The sequence below is a fragment of the Chinchilla lanigera genome, unplaced genomic scaffold (assembly GCF_000276665.1).
Source record: "Chinchilla lanigera isolate Chin_1 unplaced genomic scaffold, ChiLan1.0 scaffold00041, whole genome shotgun sequence".
Lineage (NCBI taxonomy): Eukaryota > Metazoa > Chordata > Mammalia > Rodentia > Chinchillidae > Chinchilla > Chinchilla lanigera.
Window position 1 is genome coordinate 287,526 of NW_004955442.1, and position 25,148 is coordinate 312,673.

At 39.9% G+C, this 25,148-nt stretch overlaps 1 protein-coding gene across 1 annotated transcript in view; it reads left to right on the plus strand.

Moving 5' to 3' along the window:
• The window catches only part of Mpv17l (MPV17 mitochondrial membrane protein-like), a 43,675-nt gene that overhangs the window by 18,144 nt on the left and 383 nt on the right, over positions 1–25,148 (plus strand). Inside the window, exon 3 of the mRNA XM_013517741.1 lies at positions 2,118–2,230. Coding sequence (XP_013373195.1) covers positions 2,118–2,230 — 113 coding nt within the window. The remainder of the gene's footprint in view (positions 1–2,117; positions 2,231–25,148) is intronic.

Genomic DNA, 25,148 nt, shown 5'->3' on the forward strand with positions numbered 1-25,148 from the left:
TCATTTGGGAAACTCTAATTGTAAATAAAGAGCAAAATACAAGTTAATGGGAGATAAGGAGGTAGATCTTTCTTAAATGGGAAGGGAATCAAAAGATGAAGGGAGGAGAGGAAAAGTGGATACAAAAAGTAAAATGTGTTGGATACGTGGACCAACTCCACACAAGGAATATAAGCATGCACTAATAAAAGGTAAACTTGTTTTTTAAAGTAGGAGTACATTCTAAGATAACGATAAAAGGGTTAGTAGAGTAAACTGGGTGTGGTGGTACATGTCAGAACTCAGGGAGGAGGAGGCAGGAGGATGGCAAGTTCAAGCCATAGCTCAGGCAACTTAGCCAATTGAGACTGTCGAATAAATACATACATAAGTAAATAAATAAAGCAACCTAGGAATGTAGCTCAATGGCAAGGCACTTGGTTCAGTCTCCAATACTGGAAAAAAAATTAGAGTAAATACATAAACAAGTAACATAGTCATTTATTATCATTATAAAGTATTATCCACTGTTAATAATTTTATGGGCAGCTACTCTTTATGAGACTGGCAGTACAATACATTTGCTGACTAGCATCATCACAAACACATGAGTAGTGCTTTGTGGTATGATATTGTGACATCAAAAGGTGATAGGAAAATTTCAGCCATTATAATCTTATAGACCACAGCCACAAAGTCTGTCATAGAGGAGCTGTCCTGTCGTTAGTGACTGTGTGTACTCCCTTGCCTAAGGTCTTTCAGAAGCTCAGGGATCTGAACAATTTGTTCACTACCCCTTTGTTTTATTTTGTTGTTGTTCATTTTGTTTTGTTTGTGGTATTGTAAATTGAACCCAGGGCTTTTGCATTGAGCTACATCCCTGACCTTTTAAAAAAAATATTTTTTTTTTAAATTTTGAGACAGGGTCATGTTAAGTAATTAATTGGCCAGCCTAGGCTTGAACTTGTGATCCTCCTGCCTCGGCCTCCCAGAGTGCTGGGATCATAGGCATCCTTTCTGATTTTAGTGTATCTGTATTTTATGTCCCTTTCCATTGTTCTGTAGCTCTGTTATAACAGGTTATTGTAATTGAGCTTTTGTGGCTGTAATGGGAGTAGTATGTGGTTGTTGGGAAATTAATTTGGAGAGTGAAAGATGAGATCCTTTCCTTGTGAGAAATGCTTAGCTTTTAAGTCTATAATTTGAACTGAGATGGAACACATGAAATAAAGTTATGAGTAGAGCTCAGGTTTCAGGTTTGTGAAATTTTCATGTATCATTCTATCTGAAAGCTTTCTGCTTAAGGGTTACACATTTAAAAATTGAAACAAACTGCAAAATCAAAAAGAAAATGTTCCCTATGCACTTGATGTCTTCAATAGCAGACATCTAAACTAAATATTAAAATGTTCTTTTTGTGTCAGTAAAGGTTCTTGCAGATATGGATAGTTTAATTTTTTTGCTATTAAAGAAAAATGAAAAAAGACAAAAAAGTAAAGAAAAGTGAGAAAAGATTAATTTATACCAGGATTGAATGCCAGGGAAAATGCTTAATAATACTTAGAGGACTTAATAAAGGGTTATGGAGTATTAAATTAATAGACTGAATAGGAAGATATAAACCTACCAGAAATAATACTCTGTCAAATTTTTGCAGACTGTTTTTGTTAAAGTGAACTAAGATTTCTAGGCTTTTGGCCAACAATGAATTTGTAAGAGTTAAATTTTACAGAATTTCCTGCAGGTTAAGTGAAGATTTTTGAACAGAGCTAATAACTATATGTACTTTATTTAACCATCTGAAAGAAATTTTAAAGAGTAACATATACACCTTGAGTCATTTCTCAACAGTTCAGAGCCCTTACACTTTCACTTGAAGAAATGAAAAACACTTCTCCATATTTTAAAAATAGGTACATAAAATAGTAGAGTGTAATGCAACTGATAGAGGAGGTAGTATTTAAATGTGAATATGGAGAAAGAATAAGGAACAATATACCTGGGGTATAGCTCAGTGGCAGAGTATGAAGCCCTGGTTTGATGACCAGCACCAGGAAAGAAAAAGAAAAAAGGAAAAATGAAGAACAATACAGGTAAATGTGAACAGCTTAAACCAACAAGTCGCTTTTCCCCACCAGGCTTTCCCTGCTGTGGACTGGCTACTTCCTGCCCCATCAGAACACTGGACACTTTTTGCTTATATTCTTGCCTCCCATTTTGTGGATCAAAGTTTTGTTGCCACTGCCATCAGGTAACTGTTTCACTCCTCCCCTGAAGAGGTGTTCTGGAGCCTGCTCCACGGGCTATCTCTTCTTTCCTCCAGGGTTGAACAAAGTAGGGCTTGCTACATCTGGTAACTTAGAGGCCTGAGCCAGGCCACAGATGAGTGTCTTTCTGGAAAACGAACATGCAGACAGTAAGAGCCATGACTTGAACAATCTCAGAGCCTTCAGATTCCTCTGGCCTCATGCTGGTGGCTTGGCCAGTGCTCACTTTGGTGGGGCAGAGTAGTTTTTCAGTGCTGACTCAACTCCTGTCCATGCAGTCTCCCCTGCCTGGACCTCTTTGTTCCTAGCCTCAGTGACCTGTCTCCTCTGTCTCTCCCCTTCCATTTCACCTCTGCCCAGGACAAGGCAGGTTGGCTCTTTGTGACCAAACCTATTAATGATTGCAGAAACTTTATGCCCAGAGCCTTTGAGGATTTTGTTTTTGACATCCAGAACTAAGTGTTTGGAAGTAAAGGCTATTTGGAAATCATCCTTTGTGTTGGTGAGTTTCCAAAGCCTCTTTAGTAGTCCAAAGGCTAATAACTGACTTCGGTTCTGGGTTATCTGCACCCCCATCTATAATTTCTCCACAGCTGCCAGAGGTGGGAAAGGACCATTTATGCAATAAACAGTAAAAAGAAGCTCAGTTAATAACTCACACCAAGCATGGTGGTGCACATCTGTAATCCCAGCACTTAGGGGGCTGAGGCAGACAGTCACTGTGAGTTCAAGGCCAGCCTGGGCTACGTAGTGAGTTCAAGGCCAGCCTTGAAATTACCAAACAAGACCCTGTCTCAAAAAATTCACAATAGCATCCAGTGCTCAGTCATCCATTTTTAGTCAACTAATATTTAATACATTTTCTATATTTTAAAGTTGGCTTCCAAAGCCCAGTTCCCTGACTGGTTTGGCTTTTATTACTCTTTTTCTCCTGATTTTGCAGCAGTTATAGTTCCTGCCACCCAGTTTATCACTTAGTTACTAGTATTATACACTGTCAATAATTTTAATACTTAATTACTAGCACTTAATTTTATGTTGACAGTGATCTCATGTGTGCTCTTTTCCCCCAACTATATTGAAGTTATGCACTACTTTATATTTCCTGCGGCTCTCTAGCCCAATATCTTACCCAAAGGAGTTCCATAAATACTCACTGGCTGATTTCTGTGTCAGTGAGTACTGACATTGGTATTGATTGCATTCATGCGTAGAGAGCCCCTGAAATGGAAAAAGAAAGTAGGTTTCTTTGACATTGCTAGCTAGTGAATAATAAATTTGCCAGCAAACCTCGAGCATGTGGGAAAGGTAGGGGAAAGAAGATGGACGGTGGGAGGTATAAATCTAGGGTTGGGTTGCGGGTGTGTCTTAGTGGTAGAGCACTTGCCTAGCATGCATGAGGCTCTGAGTTTGATCCCTAGCACTGTAATAAAAGGAATGAATGGGTGCTAACTTCAGCAGCACATACACTATAAATGAATGAATACAGATAAATTTATGGCAATGATTCTCAGTTGGAGATAATTTTGCCTACGTAGGCAAGGTTGCTAAATTTAGCATAGAAAACTATGGGGACACCCAATTAAATTTGAATTACAGATAAATAATGACAAATTTTTGGTGTAAGTCTGTGTCCAACACTATATTTAGAGAATGTTGAATAAAAATTACAAGAGTTCATTGGACTATACTCCTATACTGGGCCTCCACATATCAATGTAAAAATAATAATGGAGTCACCCACACTAAGTTTTCTGTCACCAAACTGACACTCAGCTGCTTATCTGACCTTCCAAGACATCCGGAGAACTGAGAGATAACAGTCAAGTGTCCCAAAGAGTGTTCCAATGCATTATAATAAGTTCCCTCAGCTTTAAACCTTATGTAAATGCCACCTAAAGTAACCTGGTATTAGTCAGTTTTCTTATTGCTTTGTCTTTCTGTTCCTGCTTTACACAGAAAAAAGTAACTTTAAAATTATTAGTCTAAACTGGTCATGGTGGCTCACGCCTGTAATCTCAGCACTAGGGAGGCTGAGGCAGGAGGATCGCTGTGAGTTTAAGGCCAGCCTGCGCTACAAAGTAAGTTCAAGGCCAGCCTGCACTGCATAGCGAGACCCTGTCTCAAAAAGACAAAAATAAGTAAATAAATAAATTAATAAAATTGCTAGTCTACTTTTTGGTTTTTTTTTTTTCTTTCTTTCTTCAGCCCTCCTTTGTCTATAAAAACAACCTCCTCTGCTTGGCCCATCAGAATACTAATTCTATTTTATGGAATGAAATGTTGCCTGATTCTAGGATTAAAAATAAAAGCAAATTTTAATCTTTAAACTAAACTGCTGTAATGTCTTTTGTTAGTTAGACATAAGAATTAAAACTTATTTGTTGTTTATCTGAACTTCACATTTAACTGGGAGTTCCATATTTTAGCTTGCAGTGCTACTCCCAGGGAACATTTGGTACTATCTGAAGAAATTTTTCATGGTCATAATAGGATGGGGGGATTCTATGCATCTAGTGGGTAGAGAGAGGCCAGAGATGCTGCTGACCATCCTACAATGCACAACATGGCTTACCATGACAAAGAACTATACAGTTCAAAACAGAACTGTGACGAGGTCAGCTAGTCTGAGCCTATTTTATCTTTTTGGCATTGTGAGTAGAGTGCTTTGGGCCTTTGCCACCCATGCCCCCTTTGTTTCCTCATACTGAGGACTGAACCCAGAGAGTGCTGAGCTACATCCACAGCTTGCTTGTGTGTGTATGTATGTGTGTATGTGTGTATATATGCATGCATGTGTGTGTGCACATGCATGCATGTGTATATGTGTATGTATGTGTGTATATATGCATGCATGTATTAGTTTGAGACAGTGTTGCTGAACTGCCCACACTGCCCCTGAGCTTGTCATCCCTCTGCTTCAGCCTAAAGTAATCCACACTTAGTAGTCTTTGACCTTTTTAAGAGTTTATAAAAGGTTTGAAACCTGTACTCTCTCTCTCTCTATATATATATATACATATATATATATATAAGCGTATATGTGTGTATATGTGTACAAAAAAAGCCCTCAAGGGAAAGAAGAAAAAGAAAGTACTAAGTCATTTTATACATTATGGATTGGTGGCATAACTGTACTGCTGGTGTCTGATGGTTTGTTGAGGGAACAGTTAATGATTAAACTTTTTTTAATATTTTGACCAATTCTGCATGCTTACATCTGGTAATCTGAGCAACTTATGTGATGACAACAGTTTGCAGTATAACAACCATTGGTGAATTCCTACCATCCTGTCTAGTGAAACTATGTATTGTCTCTAATGTTCTTTTAAATTATTATTTTCTTATTTCCTTTAATGATTTGATCAGTCTTCTATTCTTACATCTGGTAATCTGAGCACCTTTGCTGAAGATAACAATATGTAATATAACAACCACTGTTAATCCTTATCATTTGGTTTGAAACCTCGTATTATTTTTAATGTCGTATTGTTTTGCTTGTATTTTGCTGTTGTTGGTTTTTTTGGTACTATTTTCTTTAAAATAAAAGATTTTTTTAAAAAGCCCTCAAAAATCAAAATAAAATTTAAATGCCTTAGCCAGGGATGGTGGTACATGTCTGTAATCCTAGCACCTGGAATTCTGAGGCAGGAATATCTTCATGAATTCAAGACCAGCCTGAACTACACAGCAAGACCTTGTGTGCAAAAAAATTTTTAGAGTACAATATAATATCAGCCAATCACCTGTTGCCTAACGCTTATAACTGTTATCCATATTAAATGTAGCATGGGATGTAGGTGCATTTTAACATGTTCCATACTATGCAGGTTTATCCTCTGAAAGAAATTGCATCTGGAGTTTACAAAGGTGTAAAAATAGCTTGCAGGCCAGCCGTGGTGGCACACGCCTGTAATCCCAGCACTCGGGAGGCTGAGGCAGGAGGATCATTGCCAGTTCAAGGCCAGCCTGGGCTATAAAGTGAGCTCAAGGCCAGCCTGAACTGCATAGTGAGACCCTGTCTCAGAAAGACAAAAAAAAAGACAACAAAAAAAAGAAAAACAGCTTTGCAGAAACCAGACAGAATCCAAATATTGTTCCTGAGTTGGTGCATAGAAGGAGAGGAATGAGGTTTCAAAGGATGAAGGATTTTGGAATGTAGACTCCACTTAAAGAGCGTCATTAACTTGGGTGACTGAGGCAGGAGGATTGCAAATTTAAGGGCACCTTGAGTAACTTAGGGAGACCCTATCTCAAAATTTAAAACTGAAAAAGACTGGGGTGAGGCTCAGTGGTAGAGGCCGCTTCATTCGATCTCCAGTACTCAAGAAAAAAGATCATAATGGAAACATCCAAGGAAGACCTGGGTGGAAACACAGCCTGCTATGAGATCAATGAGTCATCTCATGCCGCTGATCTGGTCAAACCCGTGCCATGGCTCTCCATGCCACTCCAAGATGAGACCAAAATTCCTGACCGCCTCAAGAAGGACAAGAGACTAGAGCATGAGGAAGGTGGAACTTTCTCCCCACCTCCAGGACAGGCTGCAGATTGAGTACAAAAATGAACAATGACATCTGATGAGCTCCCTGGCTGGTGAATACACAAATGTGCCAGCAGGCTAGTGTGCCCCACCCCCCAGGAATAGAAGCTCCCGTGCTGGGGACCCTTCCAGACCCTGACCTATGGACGCTTCAACTGGCTGTTCATCTGTACCCTTTATGGCATCCTTTATAGTAAACTGACAAACGTAGGTGTTTCCCTAGTTCTGTGTGCCATCCTAGCAAATTAACAACCTCAGGAGGGGGTCATGCGAATTCAGGTTTTAGGTGGTCAGAACTGTCAGCCTGAGTGAAGCCGTGTCCCAAAAATAATAGTATTCATCTGATAATAACAATGCAACAAGAACACACATGCCCGTGTTCAAAGAGATTGAAGTAAGGGGGAGTTTTTTGGGTTGTCTTCTGGGGTGCTGAGTATCCATCCCAGGAGTCTTGCTAGGTAAGCCCTCTATCAGGGGAAGTTTTTAAAGGCAAAAATGAGGAGCACAGCATCATATATTTTAGCCACACAATCCTTGGCTACAGTGATTACTAATGAGAATGGTGTCAGTAAAATTGGACAGAGAGCTGCCAGGCAGCTGTCCTCGTGAAGGCACTTACTGTATAGGATTGTGGTGGCCTGTGTGCAAGCTTATGGTGTGGCAGACTCTTGTAAGGACCCTGCCTTCATTACTTCCCAGCTGTATTTATTTTTGATTAGGGTTGCCTAACCAAAAGTGTCATTTTGATGCTTAGCATTTTTGGATTTCTTTCATAGTAGTTGACACTGTTTGCAGCTGGTGTCTGAAGTTTGGGGGCAGTTTTGGGGGACTGAGCCCTCAACCCCACACTCCTTCCAGGTCCCTATTGTCAGAACTGAATTGAACGATAGGACACGCTGGTCTTGTCCTCTGGGGAATATGGGAAAACCCTCACATGTCTGCTCATGAAACTGATCTATATTGAGTGTAGGAGTAGAGAGAAAAATGGTTTTTTCTTCAGAACTATGCACCACAGGAAATGACCAAGAGCGAGAATTAAGGAGGTCTGAGAAGGAAGAAAGTGTGACCAGAGAGACCATTGCCAAGCTAGACCCAGGTTGATGAATAAGGACAGAGCTTTGTCCTTTCCTATCCCTGACTGTTGCGTGTGTCTCATGTCAGTGCTGACAATTCTCCATCAGGAATGGTTTTGGTGAGGAGATGTGGGAAACTAGGACCCCAAGAGTGAAGAGCCTGGGGCCTCATCAGTGCTAGGCAAGTGCTGTGCCACTGAGCTACATTCCCACCCCTGTGATGGTTTTCTATTTGGGTATCTTTTTTTGTTTTAGGGGTTTTGTTTGTTTGTTTGTTTGTTGCCTATTTTTAATTCTAGAATTAGGTTACACTTGGTTTCATAAAACAAAATACTGTTAAGTGTTCCCATGGTCCAATTAAAGGGCTTAAAAAAAAAAACAGAAACAGAAACAAAAGAGTGGATTGACCATTTTAAAGTTACTTTCTGCCAGGCATGGTGGTTCGGGCCTGTAATCTCAGCATTTGGGAGGCCGAGGCAGGAGGATCGCTATGAATTTAAGGCCAACCTGGGCTACAAAGTGAGCTCAAGGCCAGCCTGAACTGCATAGCGAGACCCTGTCTCAAAAAGACAAAAAAAAATTAAATTAAATTTAAAAATAAAGTTACTTTCTTTGGTAGATGGGGATAAGGAAACAGAATAATAGGAAAATAATGGATCATTTAGCATCTAGTTATTTCAGGTTACTTCTTTTGTGTAAGGATTAAGGCAGAGGGAACTTCCTTATCATGCCAGTTGAAACTGGCCTGTTTGGGGAATTTGGTTGTTCACTCTATAATCCTGATTTTCTGGAAGGTCAGATAAACAGCTTAGTTTCAGGTTGGTGATGTGGAACTTTAGCACGTAGCTCCTTTTGGGTCTTTGTGCTGCTCTGTGCAGGCATTTAGTCCAAAACAATGGCCTTCTGTTAGCTTTATTTAAGCTTTGTAAGTAACAGAGAATGTGGTGAGAGTGGAAGCAGAGACAAGCCTTGAAGCAGTAAGCCGGGTGAGAACAGTGACTTGGACTGAATATTTATAAATATATAATTTATAAATAAATATATATATAAAACAGGCTCCCTGAAATTTATATTGAAGAAATGAATTGGTGAGTTTTCCAGATGCTTTCGAGGGTTGTGAAAATAGTGATTACAGAACTGCTATATTTTCAACAGTTTGGAAGCAAATATTTACCCATGATATAATGGTGTAGACTTTCAGCTAGAGCCATAGCAACTCAGGAGTAACCCTTGTCTTAGCCTAATTAAAAGTAAATATTACTGAATACATCCATTTTGGAGGATATATCTCTCAAAACAGAGCTTTTACTGGGGGCAAATGATAAAAATAGCTCCCAGTAATTCGAGGATTGGAGCCTCCTGTGCCAAGCAGATCCTGCTTAATTTAACTGAACTCTTGCTAAGACTTCCATTTATTTTTATTTCTATAAACTCAGGGAGCAAGTGCTACTTAAGAAGTGTCTCACACTGCTGTGCTAGGTGTAAAACTATAAGCGGTGTGAGGATCAACACTTTCATGAAAACTAATGTTGTTCTGGGCACCATTTCAGATGTCAGTGAGCAGCGAGGTCTCACATATCGAGTCAGTGGTGCATGCGCAACAATAAGCTCAGTTTGGGTGCTTCCCTTGTCTACATTATATCTTTTTCATGGCTAAAATTATGAAATTTCTGTGACATTTTAGATTTGTAGCTGTCAACTCATGATCCACAGTGTGTTTTTTATGATGTTCACAAGATTTGAAGAACTGAGAAATTTTATATTAAAAACCAGAGTCTATGATATCTCAAAAGCTGGGCAGATCAGTCCATCTAGTTGCTGCAGTCTTCCATTAAGTTATGTATTACAATATCTGTCGTGACTGTCAATGAGTCCTTGGTTGATCAGCATTGCATGTCTCTCTATCTGTTTTCATGAGAAACCACTTTGAAGATATCAATATGTAATACAACAAGCATTGTTAATTTCCTACCACTTTGTTTGTAACTCTGTATTGTCTGTACTGTTCTTTTGCTATTTTGTAAAAGGTTTTCTGTCTGTTAATGTTTTCCTCCTTTTATTTTTAAAATTTAAAAAATCTAAAAAAAAAACAACATCTGTCATGAATCTGCGTCTCCATGAGACAGACAGTTCACTACAGATTTCACCTCCTGTTGTCCTACAGTCTACCCAATGTACTTATTTCCATTATCTGCCCTGCAGTTATCTGCATTTACAGCCCATTGGTATGATGGTGACATTGGCCAAATGATCACACATCTCCTAATGAGCTTGGCTGATAAAACCGGCAATAATTTATGTTTTATAGCAGAATAAGGACTAGTGGTATAGTTTAGCCTTAGAGCATCCATTTAGCCTGCATAGGCCCTGGGTTCCATTGGAAGAAGAGGAAGAAGAGAAGAAGGAGGAGAAAGAGGAGGAAGAGGAACAAGTTGGTGGTGGTGATTGCAGTACTGTGATGATATTCCTTACATCCATTATGCTTGTGTAATTATGAACCTGTTGGTCAGAGGTGGTCTAATTCTATCTTACTTGTTATTTAGCACATTCTATTAATAGTAATAACATTTGATGTGGTAGAGTATGATTCAGCTTGTCTATTACACTTCTCATATTTTCCCTCTGAGTCAGCATTACCTAGATGCTAATGCTGACCAAAATTAGAACACGTGTTTTCAACCCCAAAATACTGAATGATTAAAAATTTTCTGAACATTGATTGCGTATGTAGGTCACGTATTAGCCAAGTTTGTAGTTCTGTGATGTATGTGTGGCTGCTACAGAGCCAGAGGGAAAAATGCAACGACATTTTCTCAGTTGTGCAAGCATCATTATATTATAATGAATAGAAAATATTAAATTGGGCTGATGAGTCATATTACAGTAATCCAATATTTCCCTGGCAGAGTCCCTGAGGTTTACACAAGGAAATCTTTACTAAGAACAAGAAGGGTGAGTCTGAGGCATGTGCCTCTCAGTGCTTTGGTCTTTGTTTACTAGTTGTATGATCTGGATCAGGAGCTTAGATTTTTGTTTGTTTGTTTTATTTTATGTGTGCTACTGGGGATTGAACCTAGGGAATGCTCAGCGACACCTTAACCCCCACCCACCCATCCCCTTCCTTTTATTAACATTTATTTTTAGATTTTTTTTTTTGAAGTTACCCATGCAGGCCTCCAACTTGAGATCCTCTTGCCTCAGCCACTTGGGAGTGTAGTGTACCACTACATGCATTTTAGGAATTTAATTTTTCTCAGCCTCAGTTTGGTCAAGATTAAATAAAATAAAATATGTGAAAGCTCAAAGGACAGTGCCTGGCACATAGTAGGACCAATCATAGTACAGTTGTCCCTGGTGGTTGGTTGTAGGACCACTTCCCCATAGATACCAAAATACAAGAATCCTCAATATCCCCATATAAAATGGTGTAATATTTACATATAACCCACAGATATCCTCTCATATACATTGAATCATGTCTAGGTTACTTATATTGCCCAATACAGTACACATGCTAGTTAAGTAATTATTATACTTTCTTGTTTAGGGAATAATAAAAGTCTGTACCTGTTCAGTACAGATGTGTCATGGTTTGTGTCTGGATGTCCCTCTAAAGCCTCATGTAGTCATGGGGTGGGCTTCTGGAGTTTATGGTCCAATGTTGGGATTAGGGGTGTGAGTGCTACACCTGCACTGGGCGGGTAGTTTGCACACAGTGTAAGGGAGAGAAAGAGGCTGCTTCCTGCCATTTCTCCCTTTTTGCTCTTGCTGCCTTTGCTGTTTTCTGCCACCATGAACCGTTGCCCTCTGCCAAGTGCCACTCTTCCTTGGAGCCAGCCAAGCGCAGTATAGACTGAAACCTCTACAAATTGTGAGCTAAATAAACTTTTCCTTTCTTAATTTTGGGCATCAAGTATTTTGTCTCAGCAATGAGAGAAAAATAACCCAAGACAGAATTTAGTACCAGAGAAGTGGGGTCATTGCTGTGACTATATCTGACTATGTGGTTCAAGAGCCTTTGGAAATGGCTTGTGGGAAGTGTTTGTAAAGGTTTGGAGATTTCACCTGAAACAGAAGCACTGGAACACCTTTGGCTATTTTGTGTGGAAGATTCTGGTCAGAGTGCAGAAGACCAGAAGGCTAATAGAAATCCTGCTGGTAAAGACCAGGTTTGGGAGGTTTCTGCCGGGAAGGACTGCACTGGTTGTTGGACTCCAGATGATATGTGTTATGGCTTGGCTGAAAGTTTGTCTGCATTTTGCTTGTGTCCAGAAACTTTGCTTAAGACTGAGATTAAGGGCAGTGGACTGATTAATCTGGCAGAAGAAATTTCAAGGCAGTGGCATGTTGGGGCAGTGGTGTGGCTATTGTTGGGGGCTTTTAGCCAGATTTATGCTGCAAATCAAGAGCAAAGAGCCCAGCATGATGTTCTAAAACATTATGAGTTTGGCCAGGAAAAAAGCTCCAGTAAAGCTTTGGGCTGCAAAGATAGAGCTGAAGAGATCTTGATTGCTGGGAAAGAACAGGAGAATAGAAAAGAGGGCACCACAAGAAGCGGCAAGTCTCCACCTTTTGCAGCCTCAAAACTGCAAAGGTGAAACTGCTTTGAGAAGAAAACTGCAGACTACCATGTTCCAGAATGACAGCAGCATAGAGAATTTATTCCTCAGAATTGGATTCAGAGTGCCCAGTGATCCAGGCATTTGATCCCTGTGGCCAAGAGACAGTAAAGCTTGGCTATTGCTCCAGCTGGCAGGAGACCTTGGCATCATCCACACTGCACTGGTTTTAGGTGCATACAGAATGCAAGAGTTCTAGGTTTAAGATGGTTTTTACCTAGATTTCAGAAGGGCTGGGAGGCCAGGCAATGTGCCCCTGACAGGGCATTATGTGAACCTGTGAGTGTGAAGCAAAAGGTACACTGGAGACCACAGAAGTTTGGAAAACCCAGGAACCTGGATTGTCTAAGGAAAGCTGCTAAGAGTGAGCAAATTGCCCCAAGAGTGAGGCCAGAGGAGCTACAACCAATGCAAGTGCCATGGGGGTACAGCCACACAAGGCCTTTTGAGCTTACAATGTGCCACAGATTGTTTCAAATGTTCCACATAGAACTACAACACTTATTGTTATCCCTGCTGGATTTTGGACTTGCTTTGGTCCCAATGCTTTGTATCCTCCTGTTTGTACCTTTTGGAATGGTGATGTTTACCTTGTGCCACTCAATGTTGAAAGTGTTTAACTTTGTTTTCATTTGTACAGGGCTGCACAGCTAAGAGTGTCCCTTACATCTCAGAGAAGACTTGGGACTTGGACTTTTCAGCAATTCTTAAACTGTTAGAACATTGGCAGCTGTTAGAGATGGACTAGAATGTCTTTTGCACAAAGGGGTGTACATAAGTCTTTGGTAGGTCAGGGCTGGAATGTTATGGTTTGTGTCTGGATGTCCCCTCAAATCCTCATGCAGTCATGGGGTGGGTTTCTAGAGTTTATGATCGTTTCATGGTCCAGTGCTGGCATTATGGATGTGAGTGCTACGTCCATGCTGGGCGGGTAGTTTGCATACAGTGTAAGGGAGAGAAAGAGGCTGCCTGCTGCCATTCCTCCCTTTTTGCTCTTGTTGCCATGTGTGCATGTGTGTGTGTGTGTGTGTGTGTGTGTGTGTGTGAGAAGCTATTCCAGGAGAAGGATGTGTGAAGCATGAAATAACTGGGCCATGATATATGCCAAATTACTTTATGCTTCTAAAAATTTACTGTGCTGGAGCCAGGCATTGTGGTACATGCCTGTAATCCCAGCACTCAGCAGGCTGCGAAGAGGATCTCTGAGAGTTCAAGGCCAGCCTGGGTTACATAGTGAGTTCAAGGTCAGGAAGTGAGTTCCTGAACCAGGAAGCAAGACCCTATCTCCAATAAACAAACAAACAAAAAGTAAAAACAAAAATTTACTGTGGAGGGCCTTAATATGTTTGTGATGTTAACTGGATCCTTAACTTCTCTGTGAGTCCTTGAAAGTAACAGTAGAGACTAAGAGTTACCTTCAAAAAGCTATTTTAAAAGAGTTTCACAGATTAATTCAATCCTTTCTTCTTTATGGTTGATGGTAAGAGTATATTAACTCATTGTGGTTAGATATGATGCTTGCTCAGTAAAGTTCATCATTTTTCTTTCTTTTTTTTTTTTTTTGCGACAGCATCTTGCTATGTAGTTCAGGCTGGCCTTGAACTTGAGGCAATCCTCCTGCCTCAACCACGTGAGTGCTGGGATTACAGGTGTGCACTACCACACCTGACAGTCTCATCACTTTTCTACCTGTATAGTCAGTCCTTTCCTTTTTTGGCTTTTGTTTTATTTGCCTGTGATTGCAGTTCTGGCATCAACCCAGGGCTTTGGGCTCTAGGGAGTGCAGTGCCACTGAGCTACAGTACAACCTCAGGCCATGCTTCAGATTCCATTGCCCTTGGTCATCCCAAGGCCATGTAGTTTCTCACAGAGAAACTCATTACTCGAGGTGTGGCCCATGGAAGCAACTTCAGCATCACTTGAAAACATCCAAAATCTCAGACTCTTGCCCCAAACCACCGAGAGCAGAAAGTGCATCTGAACACATTAAAATTTATGGCATCTAGCATAGTCTCTGGCACAGGCCAGAGGATAACAATATCTGTGGAAAAGCCACTGTTGTCTAAGGGAGACAGAAGTGGAACCCAAGTTAGTTCAGTGGTAGTAGAGAGTAGGGCTAGATTATAGGTTAGTAAATTGAAATTTGCCTACGCAATGTCATCAAGATCTGTAAGTCAAAATACAACTTACCTGGTCCAAATGACTGGCTGAAACAGAGGTGCATCCACTGTGGGGGGAAATACAGAAGTTGGTTTTGGAGAAAAGACCCTGAACTTGAGGTGTTTCTGGGATAGTCATGCTAGTGGAGCTCTTCAACTGGGAGCTGTATATACACATCTGGAAATGTAGATTTGTGAACTTTCAACACTATGCTCATTTTACTATTGAGTGTAGGTCCTCCCTTTCCCAGAGAGTAACAGCCCTGTGTAGGTTGTGATGGAACATTGAAGAGGATGAGGTTGGGGCCTATACATATGTGGTAAATGTGAATGGAAAGATTTTATTCCTGGACAGAACAGTATTTTGGAGCATCCATAAATATCAGTCCCACATACAGTGGGATGCTATTGAATCAGTTCTACATGTGAGTCAATCAGGTGAGCATAGACAGAATATAGCAGCTGTGTTAAGATATAAGTAATCTACATACAAGTTAGAGAGTACCTACAGGAATTTTTTCTGTTTACTCAGTTCATTCATTCATTCAACAAACATCTGCTGTGTATCTACCATGTGCCACTTGATATCCCAGCTTTGATAACTTGAAAGTGAACAGAACACATTTTTCATATATGGATATAGTAATATAAATACATAATTTTTACAGATGGTATAGGACTCACACACACAGTCTTGGTGAATACCATAACAGCATGGTATTTCTAAAAGATTACTTAATAATACAAGCATCAAAGGTCTTTGAAATTACACATCCTTTGATTCAGCAATTTCAATTCAAGGAATAAGGAAATAAAGGCCATCTATGAAGCTTTAACTGCTCCTCACAGCTTTGTTGAGTGGCTTGAAAGGTGGAGAATAGCCTTCTTGTCCCCCAAACCGAGGAGATTATGTAAATTTTCCAGCATCAGTAAGCTAGTGGAGGTTTTAAAGCAGATGAACAGTGTAGTGTAGGGTGTGTGTATATGTATATGTGTGTGTGTGTGTGTGTGTGTGGTTTTAAAAACAGTATGGAGAATGATTTCTAGAGGAAAAATCAGAAATGGAAAGTTGAGCAAAGTAAGGCAATGGGGATGGGAAGGATGGTATCTTCGAGGTAGAATCAGTAGGGATTTGTTGACTGATTACATGGGATATGGGCGAATATGGCACAAGGGTAAAGCTGAGGTTTCTAATTCAGTTGCAGCAGGTTTCATTTTGACCATGTTCAGATTGAGGCTGTAAATCCTTGTTTATTGCCTTGTGATTCATTGAGAAGCAACATCTCCGAGAGGTGGTGTGAGCTGTGAGTAAGAGTCTGGACTTTGAGACTGGCTGGGTGAGTTTGAATCCTGGTTCTGCCACTTATTAGGCAAGCAGTGTACTCTGCCTATCTAACCCACTATCTCAGTCTCACAGAGCACTGTTAAGAGGATGGAGTCAAGAAGGTTAGGTCTTGGAAAGTCCCAACATAGAGTAGCCACTCAGCATAGGACAGTGCCTGAATGTAGGAAATATCCCCATGTGGCCCAGAATTTGTTTCAGAAACCCACCCCTCCGTGCAGGCATAGAGCCCTGGCTTTCCTCACACTAACTTCCTGGCCCATCACAATAAGCACCTGATTCCACTGTTAAAACACTTCCCGCTGAAGGACCAGCTCCCTGCTGTTTGGACAGATGCGGGACTTCAGGGCCTAAGACTTGAGCATATCTTTCCTCAGCTTCTTTTCTTTCTCACAAGCTTCCTTTAAAAGCAGCATAGCCTGTGCTTGCTGTACTCTCTAACTCTATTTTATCTTCTGAACTCATAACTCATGTCTTAGCAGTTTTCCCAGGATGACTCAGTATTTCTGAGCCAGGGGCAGGACGCAGATGGTGTGGAGGCATAAGCAGGGAAGGGTGGGGAATGAGAAGAGATGGTCAAGGGGGTACGCACTGGGGAACCTTGACTGATGAGGAGGAGTAATGCAGAAGGAGCATGTAAATGCCACAAAAAAGGAGGGAGGGAGGGAGAGCCAGGAGTAGCAGGGGAGAGAAGAATCCTGAAAGTCAGGTGGGGCTGTCACTGGAGTTTAGGGAAGAAGTTTGGCTCCAGGGCTTCCAAGAGAGCAAGCTCAGCCACCTCTCCCATGCCAGTCCACGGATGCGCAGCGGTGAAGGGCAGGAAAGGAGCTTTAATCAGCATGGCCATGCTGGGAGGCACAGATAAAGAGGTTCAAAATCTGTCTTCCAGGGCTGACAGAGCTTTGGGATTTGACAGAAAAGGGGAATTAAGCATTGGGGATTTGCATGGCTGGAAGGGGCAGTAATCCCGGTCAAGTTGTGGTCTGGTTAATTGGCATTTCAGGACTGCTTCTGTGAGGTCCTGGGAGAGCTGTCATTGCTAGAGAGGATAAGTCTATTTACATCATGAAATGATGGCATGCACTTAGGGAGCCAGCCTTGGTTCCTGCCATGGGGTAAGTCCTCCTACTTAGAGGGTGACCTCATCATGGGGTGGTCAGCAAGGGTCAGCTTTCCTAGGAATCTGAGATGACTGCTGGTTTAGGACAATGACTAGAGACTTCTGGGCATTGCTCCAGAGGGTCTGGGATTGAACATTATAAAAGCTGCAATTAGCTGTCTCTGTAAATCCTGAAACTTAGTTACTCTTATTTTGGTGTCCTTAGTCTTGAAAGATGATGAGACAGGCTAGGTAAATTGAGGGCTAATACTCCTTGTATTACAGATGCTTCTTAAGTGACTAACGTGACTCTGCAGAGCTGAACAAAGAGACCAAGCTTCATCCTGGTTTTAGTTACCCGTCGGGCATTTGCAGGCCCAGCCTCTAGGTCCTGTTATAGGTAGAGAGTTCAGAGAAGAACATGGACCAAAATACTGTATTATCTTTTTAAGCAAGATTATATTGGATGATGACTAAAGGGAAGGAATTGGACATGGCAACCAGTAGGCCATCAGAGATCTTAAAGAAATTTCCACAGGATGGAAGAGAAATGGCTTGTCCAAGGTTATACAATTAGTCAGTGATAGAGCTAGACTCCAAGCTTTGGTGGTCTGCCTTCCAAGCCCAAGTTCTTTACTATTTTGCTCTACAGGTTACATGCCTGCTAAAACCTCAGCGTGCTATTTTATTATTATATTATATGTAAATTAGTATAAATATATACTATGTTGTATTCTCTCTATATAATATTCCATTGTTATAGAAACTTGCCTTTGCTCTTGTAATCTATGTTCCCCTCTCTGTAAGCTATGAGATCTATTTACTCTATCTATATTTATTTTTGACACCTAAGAAACAAATCCAGATTTGTTTAAGGAAAACTATACTGTCCTAAAACACTGTCCTAAAAAACTTCCTAATGCACAGAACAAACCAACAAAACACCCCAGTTTTGATGGGAGCAGCAGGCAACTGAGCAGCCCTCCGCTCTGTGTAAGGGAGGTGCAGCTGCCTCCCCTGACTGCATTGCAGGTGTGTATTCCAGCTGCCATGCAGAACAGCTGGCTCTGGGTGGACTGCAGAATGGTGTGGGAGACATACATCCTGGCTGAGGTCTTGGATTTTCTAGTCTTTTACTTACTGAATGTCTTTCATTGCCTCCTAGGACTTCCTATCTGCAAAACTACAAAGCTATCTATTGGCCAACAGTATAGGAAATTGTTTGTATTAAGTAATGTTGATCTCACTGGAAGGAGTCTATAAAATTAGGAATATTATTATTACACATGTAATGACTACATAGACTTAAATACTCTGGAATTCATGTAAAGAGGATCTTGATATTTGATGAATAAAGCCTTTAACTCCACATACTGATAATAAATGTCATATCAATAATAATAATGACATTTGAGTATTCTGTGCCATGCACTGTGCTAACATTACCTAAAATTTCTTTCTTTCTCTCTTTCTTTCTTTCTTGCTTGCTTGCTTTGGTAATGGAGATTAGACCCAGGGCCCTCACACTGAGCTACACTCCTAGCCTCTTTTTGTATTTTATTTTGAGATAGGGTGTTGCTAAGTCACTAAGTTCCCTGGGCTGGGCTTGAACCTTTGATCCTTCTGCTTGCCTCAGCCTCCCACAGTGCTGGGATTACAGCCATGTGCCACTGTGCCTGACTACCTAGATAATCTAGTTTTAGTCCTCACAACAATTCTATGAGCTAAGGGTTATCATTCACCCCATGTTATACACTGAAATTCTAGAATGCCCCCCAAATTCTCATGTGCTCAGAGACAGGTCTTTTGGAAGGTGATTGGATCACAAAGATTCTAGACTCATGGGTGGATTCACTGCTAATGAGTTCAGCTGCTGAATGTGCTGTTAGGAGATGGAGTCTTGTCAGAAGAGCTAGGTCACCAGAGGTGCGGCCTGGAAGGATCTGTCTCCCTCCCTGCTTCCTCCCATCACTCTCTGGTTCCTCTGCCAGACCCTTCCACCGTGTGGTATCTGCCGTGGAGCCAGCTGCTTATGGACTGAAACTCTGAAAACCATGAGTCCAAATACACCTCTCCTCCTTTAAGCTGTGGGTACTGGGGATTGGGTCTCAGTGATGAGGAAAGTGATTAGGACACCCTATGTTACAGGAAAAAAGCTGAACTTTGGAGAGCCTTACTAGCTGGTACAGAGTAATGCAGCTTCAACATGGGTCAGGATGATCTTTCAGGCTTCCAACTTCAGAGTGACAGTTTTAATCTTCAGAATGTTCTCTTCTGAATCTTAAAATTCATGCTTCTTCTCATACCAGTCATGTTTTCTAGAATTCTCACTCTCCAGAAGCAACACTCTCTATATTTCTTTGGGTCACTAGATGATTTTGCTCCCTTTCCTTTCCACTGAGTCATGGACAGATTCCTCTCTGGCAGCTCCTATTGTTTCTATAATCACCATATGTGGCTGGCAGGCTGAGACTGGGAGAGATACAGGCATAACATCACACTTAATTGTTATGGGGGCATCATACCGGTTATGAGGAGGTATTCGATTCAAATGGCTAGCAACTTCTTTCCATGAAATAGTTCTCATTTTTTTATATTTCCCTGCAACCAGAGATAAAGTAGATAAATGAGGTGCTTTTAGAAAAGAATGATCTACTGGAAAACTGGGGGATCTTAGCCTATTTTGTAAGTATAAAAAGAATTTGAACAATACAAATGTATATCCACACCCACATTTTCCTCTTTTTCCATGATTTGAAATGAAAGAAATATCATGGGAATAGGAGATTGTCTTTCTGATGTTCTTTCATGGTTACATTTTGTATAATGGAAACTATCACTGCCAGATACAGAAGAATAATTACAGTTCTGCTAAGACATAGTCTATTTGCTAGTAGCAAAATGGCTAGTTCACTAAAACCTCATGATAAGGCTGGACAAAGTACAGATTCAGTGGGGGCAGGAGAATGGATGTGGTGGTGGTTAGGAGGTGTTTTTTCAGTCCAGTTTTTTTAAACTGGGCCAATGCAACGGGACAAAGAACTGGGGGAGGCTTAGAATTACTGTCACTGTTTTGAATATTTCAGTCACACACAGGACCCCAAAGGATCCCCAACAACACAAAAGGTGGAGCCGGAGTGTGGCTCAGTGGTGGAGTACTTGCCTAACACATAGTTAGGTGCTTTGATCCTTAGGAACAAAACAAAAACGTAACAAAACCCACAAGCTGGAGTGGACAGCAACCACAGGCCAGCCAGCACCAGGACAGATTTGGATTGTGTGACCAGATCCCTGGAATTCCTTGCTGCACAACTGCAAAGGCATGCCCCGGTCACTATGTTAATTTCATGGTAATGCACTGTCATTCAAGTATTTAGATCCCATTCGATGTCATTTTGGGGGGATAACATTTGTTAAGATATACTTCACATATTTACAGTTTGAATCAAAAATGTCTCTTTAGAGGTTCATGTGTTCAGAGGTGGGGCTTTTGGAAGTTGTTCGATCTTGAGGTGCTGCCCTCATCAGTGGGCTAACACATGTCCAGTTGGAGGAGGTAGGTCCCTGGGAGTGAGCCTTAAAGAGTTTTTCCTGTCCCTAGCCCCTTCCTTTATCTCCTGGTTCTTCCCCTTGCTCTCTGCCTTCTGGTTGCAATGAGATGAGAAGCTTTCTTCTACCACACCTTTCCACCATGATGTTTCTGCCTCGGAGTCAGGTAACCATTGACTGAAACTTCTGAACTCATGAGCCAAAATAAATCTTTTATCCTTCAAATTGTGGGTATCAGATACTTGGTCCCAGAAATGAAAAGCTGACTAATACAAATACTATATAGTTCACTCTTTTTTCCCCCCTTTTTAATTTTAAAGATTAAAAAAAACTAACAAAAAAAAATGAAGACAAAATAAAAACAACAAAAATGATACATGACCTCAAAACAAAATGATAAGAATTAACAGTGGTTGCTACATTACATACTGTTATCTTCAACGAAGTTGCTCAGTCCACCAGATGTAAGAATGTAACATTGATCAAACAATCAAAGACAGTAACAAGTAATTAAAAAAAATTGAAATGATGCAGAACTTTACCATACAAGGTAGTAGGAGTTCAACAATTGATCTTATACTACATATTGTTGTTTTCAAATCAGTTGTTCTGATTACCAGATTCAAGCATGCAAACTTGGTCAAGAAAAAAGAAAATTTTAAGCATTGACTGTTCCTTTCAATAAACCAGAGACATCAGCAGTACACCTATCCCAGCTATCCTTGTATATACATATAAATTTTGTTTTTCATTTTAAAGAGAAAAGAAAAATAACCCAAAATAACAAAAGCAAATACATAAAACAGCATTGAGAACAATTAAAATGATACAGAATTTCAAAACAAGGTGATAGGATAGTAACAGTGATTGTTATATTACATAATGCTATCTTCAACATGGTTGCACAGATAACCAGATATAGGCATGTAAGATTGATCAAGCAATTACAAATTAACAGTTCCTCATAGCAATTCAGTAGTTTTTAATATATTCACAGAGTTGTGCTATTAGAACACTTTCTTTTTTTAATTAACTAAATTTATCGGTGCATTTTAGGTATACATAATGAGGAATGTGATTCGTCATAGTTCGTACCTGTACGTGATATATGTTGATTCTTTTTTTTCCCCTTCCCCTAACCTCTCTTCAATTCCTCTTCCCCTGCTTATTTAAAAAAGCTTTGTTTCCATTTTCATTATCCCTAAAAAAACTTTGTATCCATTTAGTTATCACATCACTGCTCATCCTCTCCTCAACTTTCAGCCCTAGACAAGCACCAATCTTTCTTTCTCTATATGTTAGCTATTGATATGCTTTCTCTACAGATATAGAGAACATTTCACATGAGTTGAATTGTAACAATACGTAGTCTTTCATGATTGGCATCCTTCAGTTAGCATAGTGTTTTCAAAATGTGCCATGCTGCAGCATGCATAAGTACTTCATTGCTACAGCTATCATGTTATCTTATTTAGTCATCATAATAGTCCTCTGCGATAGTTAGTACCATTAGAATCCTAAAGATAAAGAAAGTGAAACTTAGAAAAAGTGACATGTCGTACAAGGTCACACAGCTGACAACTGGCAGAGTCAGGTCTCAAACTCAGATCCTCCATATTTAATAAATCTGGTAGTTTTGAAAATCATGCCATTCTGATAATCTCAGTGTCATGTACATTTGAAATTGTCAACAGGCTGGATAAAGTACATATCAAGTTACCAGGGTGATATTGCATTATTCTCCCTTTCAATCAACCAGAGTGACAGTTATAAAATTGTGTCACACTGGCCCCTGCTGCTCTGGCTCTTTGTAGTCGTCCAGCAGCCCTCTGCGTCCTTGGCATTCCCAGCAGAGCCAAGGCAACCAGCCAAGAAGAGGAGCCAGGGCAGGAGGAGCCACTTACCCATTCCACACAGATGGTTGCTTCGGCCAGTTACTGAACTTGAAGCATTATCACCCTCAACTAATGCAAACAGACGGAGCTTGGCCATTGCTGTGGCAGGGACGGCTTTGTCCTCTAGGGTCACAGAATGGTATTACTCACATAGTTTTAGAAACTGAATTTATCCTAGTTTTTGAATTATAAAACAACATCTGCTCAGTATAGATGGTTGGAAAATTTAGAAAATTAAAAAGGAAATGATTGTCCCAAATCTCAGTTTTAGAAACAATCACTGATAATATTTTGTGCATTTACTCCTACTCATTTTATTTTCCATGCATTAAAAATATTATTGACTTTTCCAATGATGACAGCAATACATATACCCTGAAGGAACATGAAAAATACAAACAAAACATTTATTATCATGACAATCATAGGTAGCCACTATCAACATTTTTGTGTATGTCTTTCAGTGAGTTTTTCCCCTGGTAATGTGTGAATTTTAAACACATAAAATTGGAATCAAAGTATTTTTATTTAATTTCTACCATTGTAATTCCATGAACTAATTAAGAGTGCAAGGTCCCATTGTATGACTGATTTTAGCCAAAAGCTCAAGAACAATAACCCACAGTTTATATTGCAATTTGTATTTGACTTTTCCCTTATGTTTTGATTAAATTGTGTTATGTTTTTCCTATGACCAGTGAAACTCTTTGTAAACATCATTTAAATAAATTTACAATGCTATATTACACACATACCATAATTTATTTAGCCATTTCTCTTTTATAGGATATTGGACTTCTAGTTTTTCTATGTTTTTACATAAACTGTAAAAAAAAAAGCTTGTTTGAAAATATTTTTCAGTATTTCAAACATTTTGAAAAGCAGATTCTCAGGAGCTGAATTTTTTGAGCCAATAGATCTGGCTATTTTCTTTCTCTTTTTAAACAATTCTGAAAATGTTTTTGCTGGGTCTAATGGCACATGCCTGTAATCCAAGCTACTTGGGCAGCAGAGGCAGGAGAACTGCAAGGTCAAAGCTAGCCTTGGCTACTTATCAAGACCATGAGTCAAAACAAAACCAAAAAAGGGCTGGAGATGTAGCTCAGTATGGGCCCTGGGTTCATTCCTCGGAAGTGGAAACAAAAGAGAGAGAGAGAGAGAGAGAAGAGAGAGAGAGAGAGAGAGAGAGAGAGAGAGAGAGAATAGAAAGGAAGATAACATGACAAAAATCCCAAACCCATCAGCCATCTTTATGTTAAAGAATATACATCCTTTTAGGTATATATTATGTCTATAAGGTTAATGCATTTGGGGGTAGTAATTTTGTCTTTTTCATAACTAGGTAATATATTCCTTTTATGATTTCAATATATATTTCTCCAAAGAAAACACCTGTAGAGATCACTACTAAATATATCAAATAAAGCTCAATATCATTAGTCATTAAGGAAATACAAGTCAAGATCACAATAAATTATCACTTCATAATAGTTATAAACATAAAAATGAAGAATATGTGTTAGCATATAAAGAAATTGAACTTTTCTTATATTGCTGATAGAAATATAAAATGGTTAACCATCAACAGAAACTAATTTGACAGTTTCTCAAAAAGTTAAGCAGAGAATTACTAGATGGTCTAGCCGTTCTACTTATAGGTATATACCCCAAATGCTTTAAAATAATCACTCAAATACTTATTATACTTGAATAAAACTATGCATTGTAGGACTGTTCACAGTAGCCAAATCTAGAAACAAATCAAATGCCTATCAATGGCTGAATGTGGCATAGTCCTACAGGGGGCACTAATGAGCCGCCAGAAGGAATGAATGCATGCTGCAATGTGGATGAGCCTTGGAGAGCAGCTATGTGAAAGGAGCCAGACACAAAGGACTAACCACAAGCTGTGATTCCAGTCATGTGAATGTCTAGAATCTGTACTTCACGGGGAAAGACAGTATTGCTGGGGGCTAGAGAGAGATTTCCTTAATGGATGATGGAAAAGGTTTGGAATTAGGCCAAGGTGCTGGTTACACAACTTTGTTAAAACATAATGTCACAGAATTATTCACTTTAAAATGCTTAATTTTATGGTAGGCAAATTTCAATAAAAATCAATGCAGTTAAACATATCAATGCTTTCTTTAAAGGTTGTATTTTTATTTATTTTGCAGTGCCAAGGATGGATCCAAGGGCCTTGTGCATGCTGGGAAATGCTCCACCACTGAGTTACATCCCCAGCCCCGAAGACTTGTGTGTTTTTGTATCTTAATTAACATCTTTCCATCGCAAATTAAAGCATTCAGCATTTTCCCTTATTATCTTACAAAAATGTCCAAATGTGCTTTTGTCATTTAGGCCTTTAATCCACTTAGAATTTATTTGTGTATGTGTAGTAGGAAATAGGGTGAAATTTCATTTTAGTACTCCATTTGGTTATCCTTTCTGAACTGATTCGTACCGGGGATCGAACTCACGTCCTTGCGCTTGCCAGGCAGATGCTTACACCACTGAGCTATATCCCCAGCCTCTGAACTGATTGATAGTAGCTCACCTGTCATTGGCCTTCCAAATATGTGTGGGTCTATTTTGAGGATCTCTATTTTCTTATGTTTTAAGG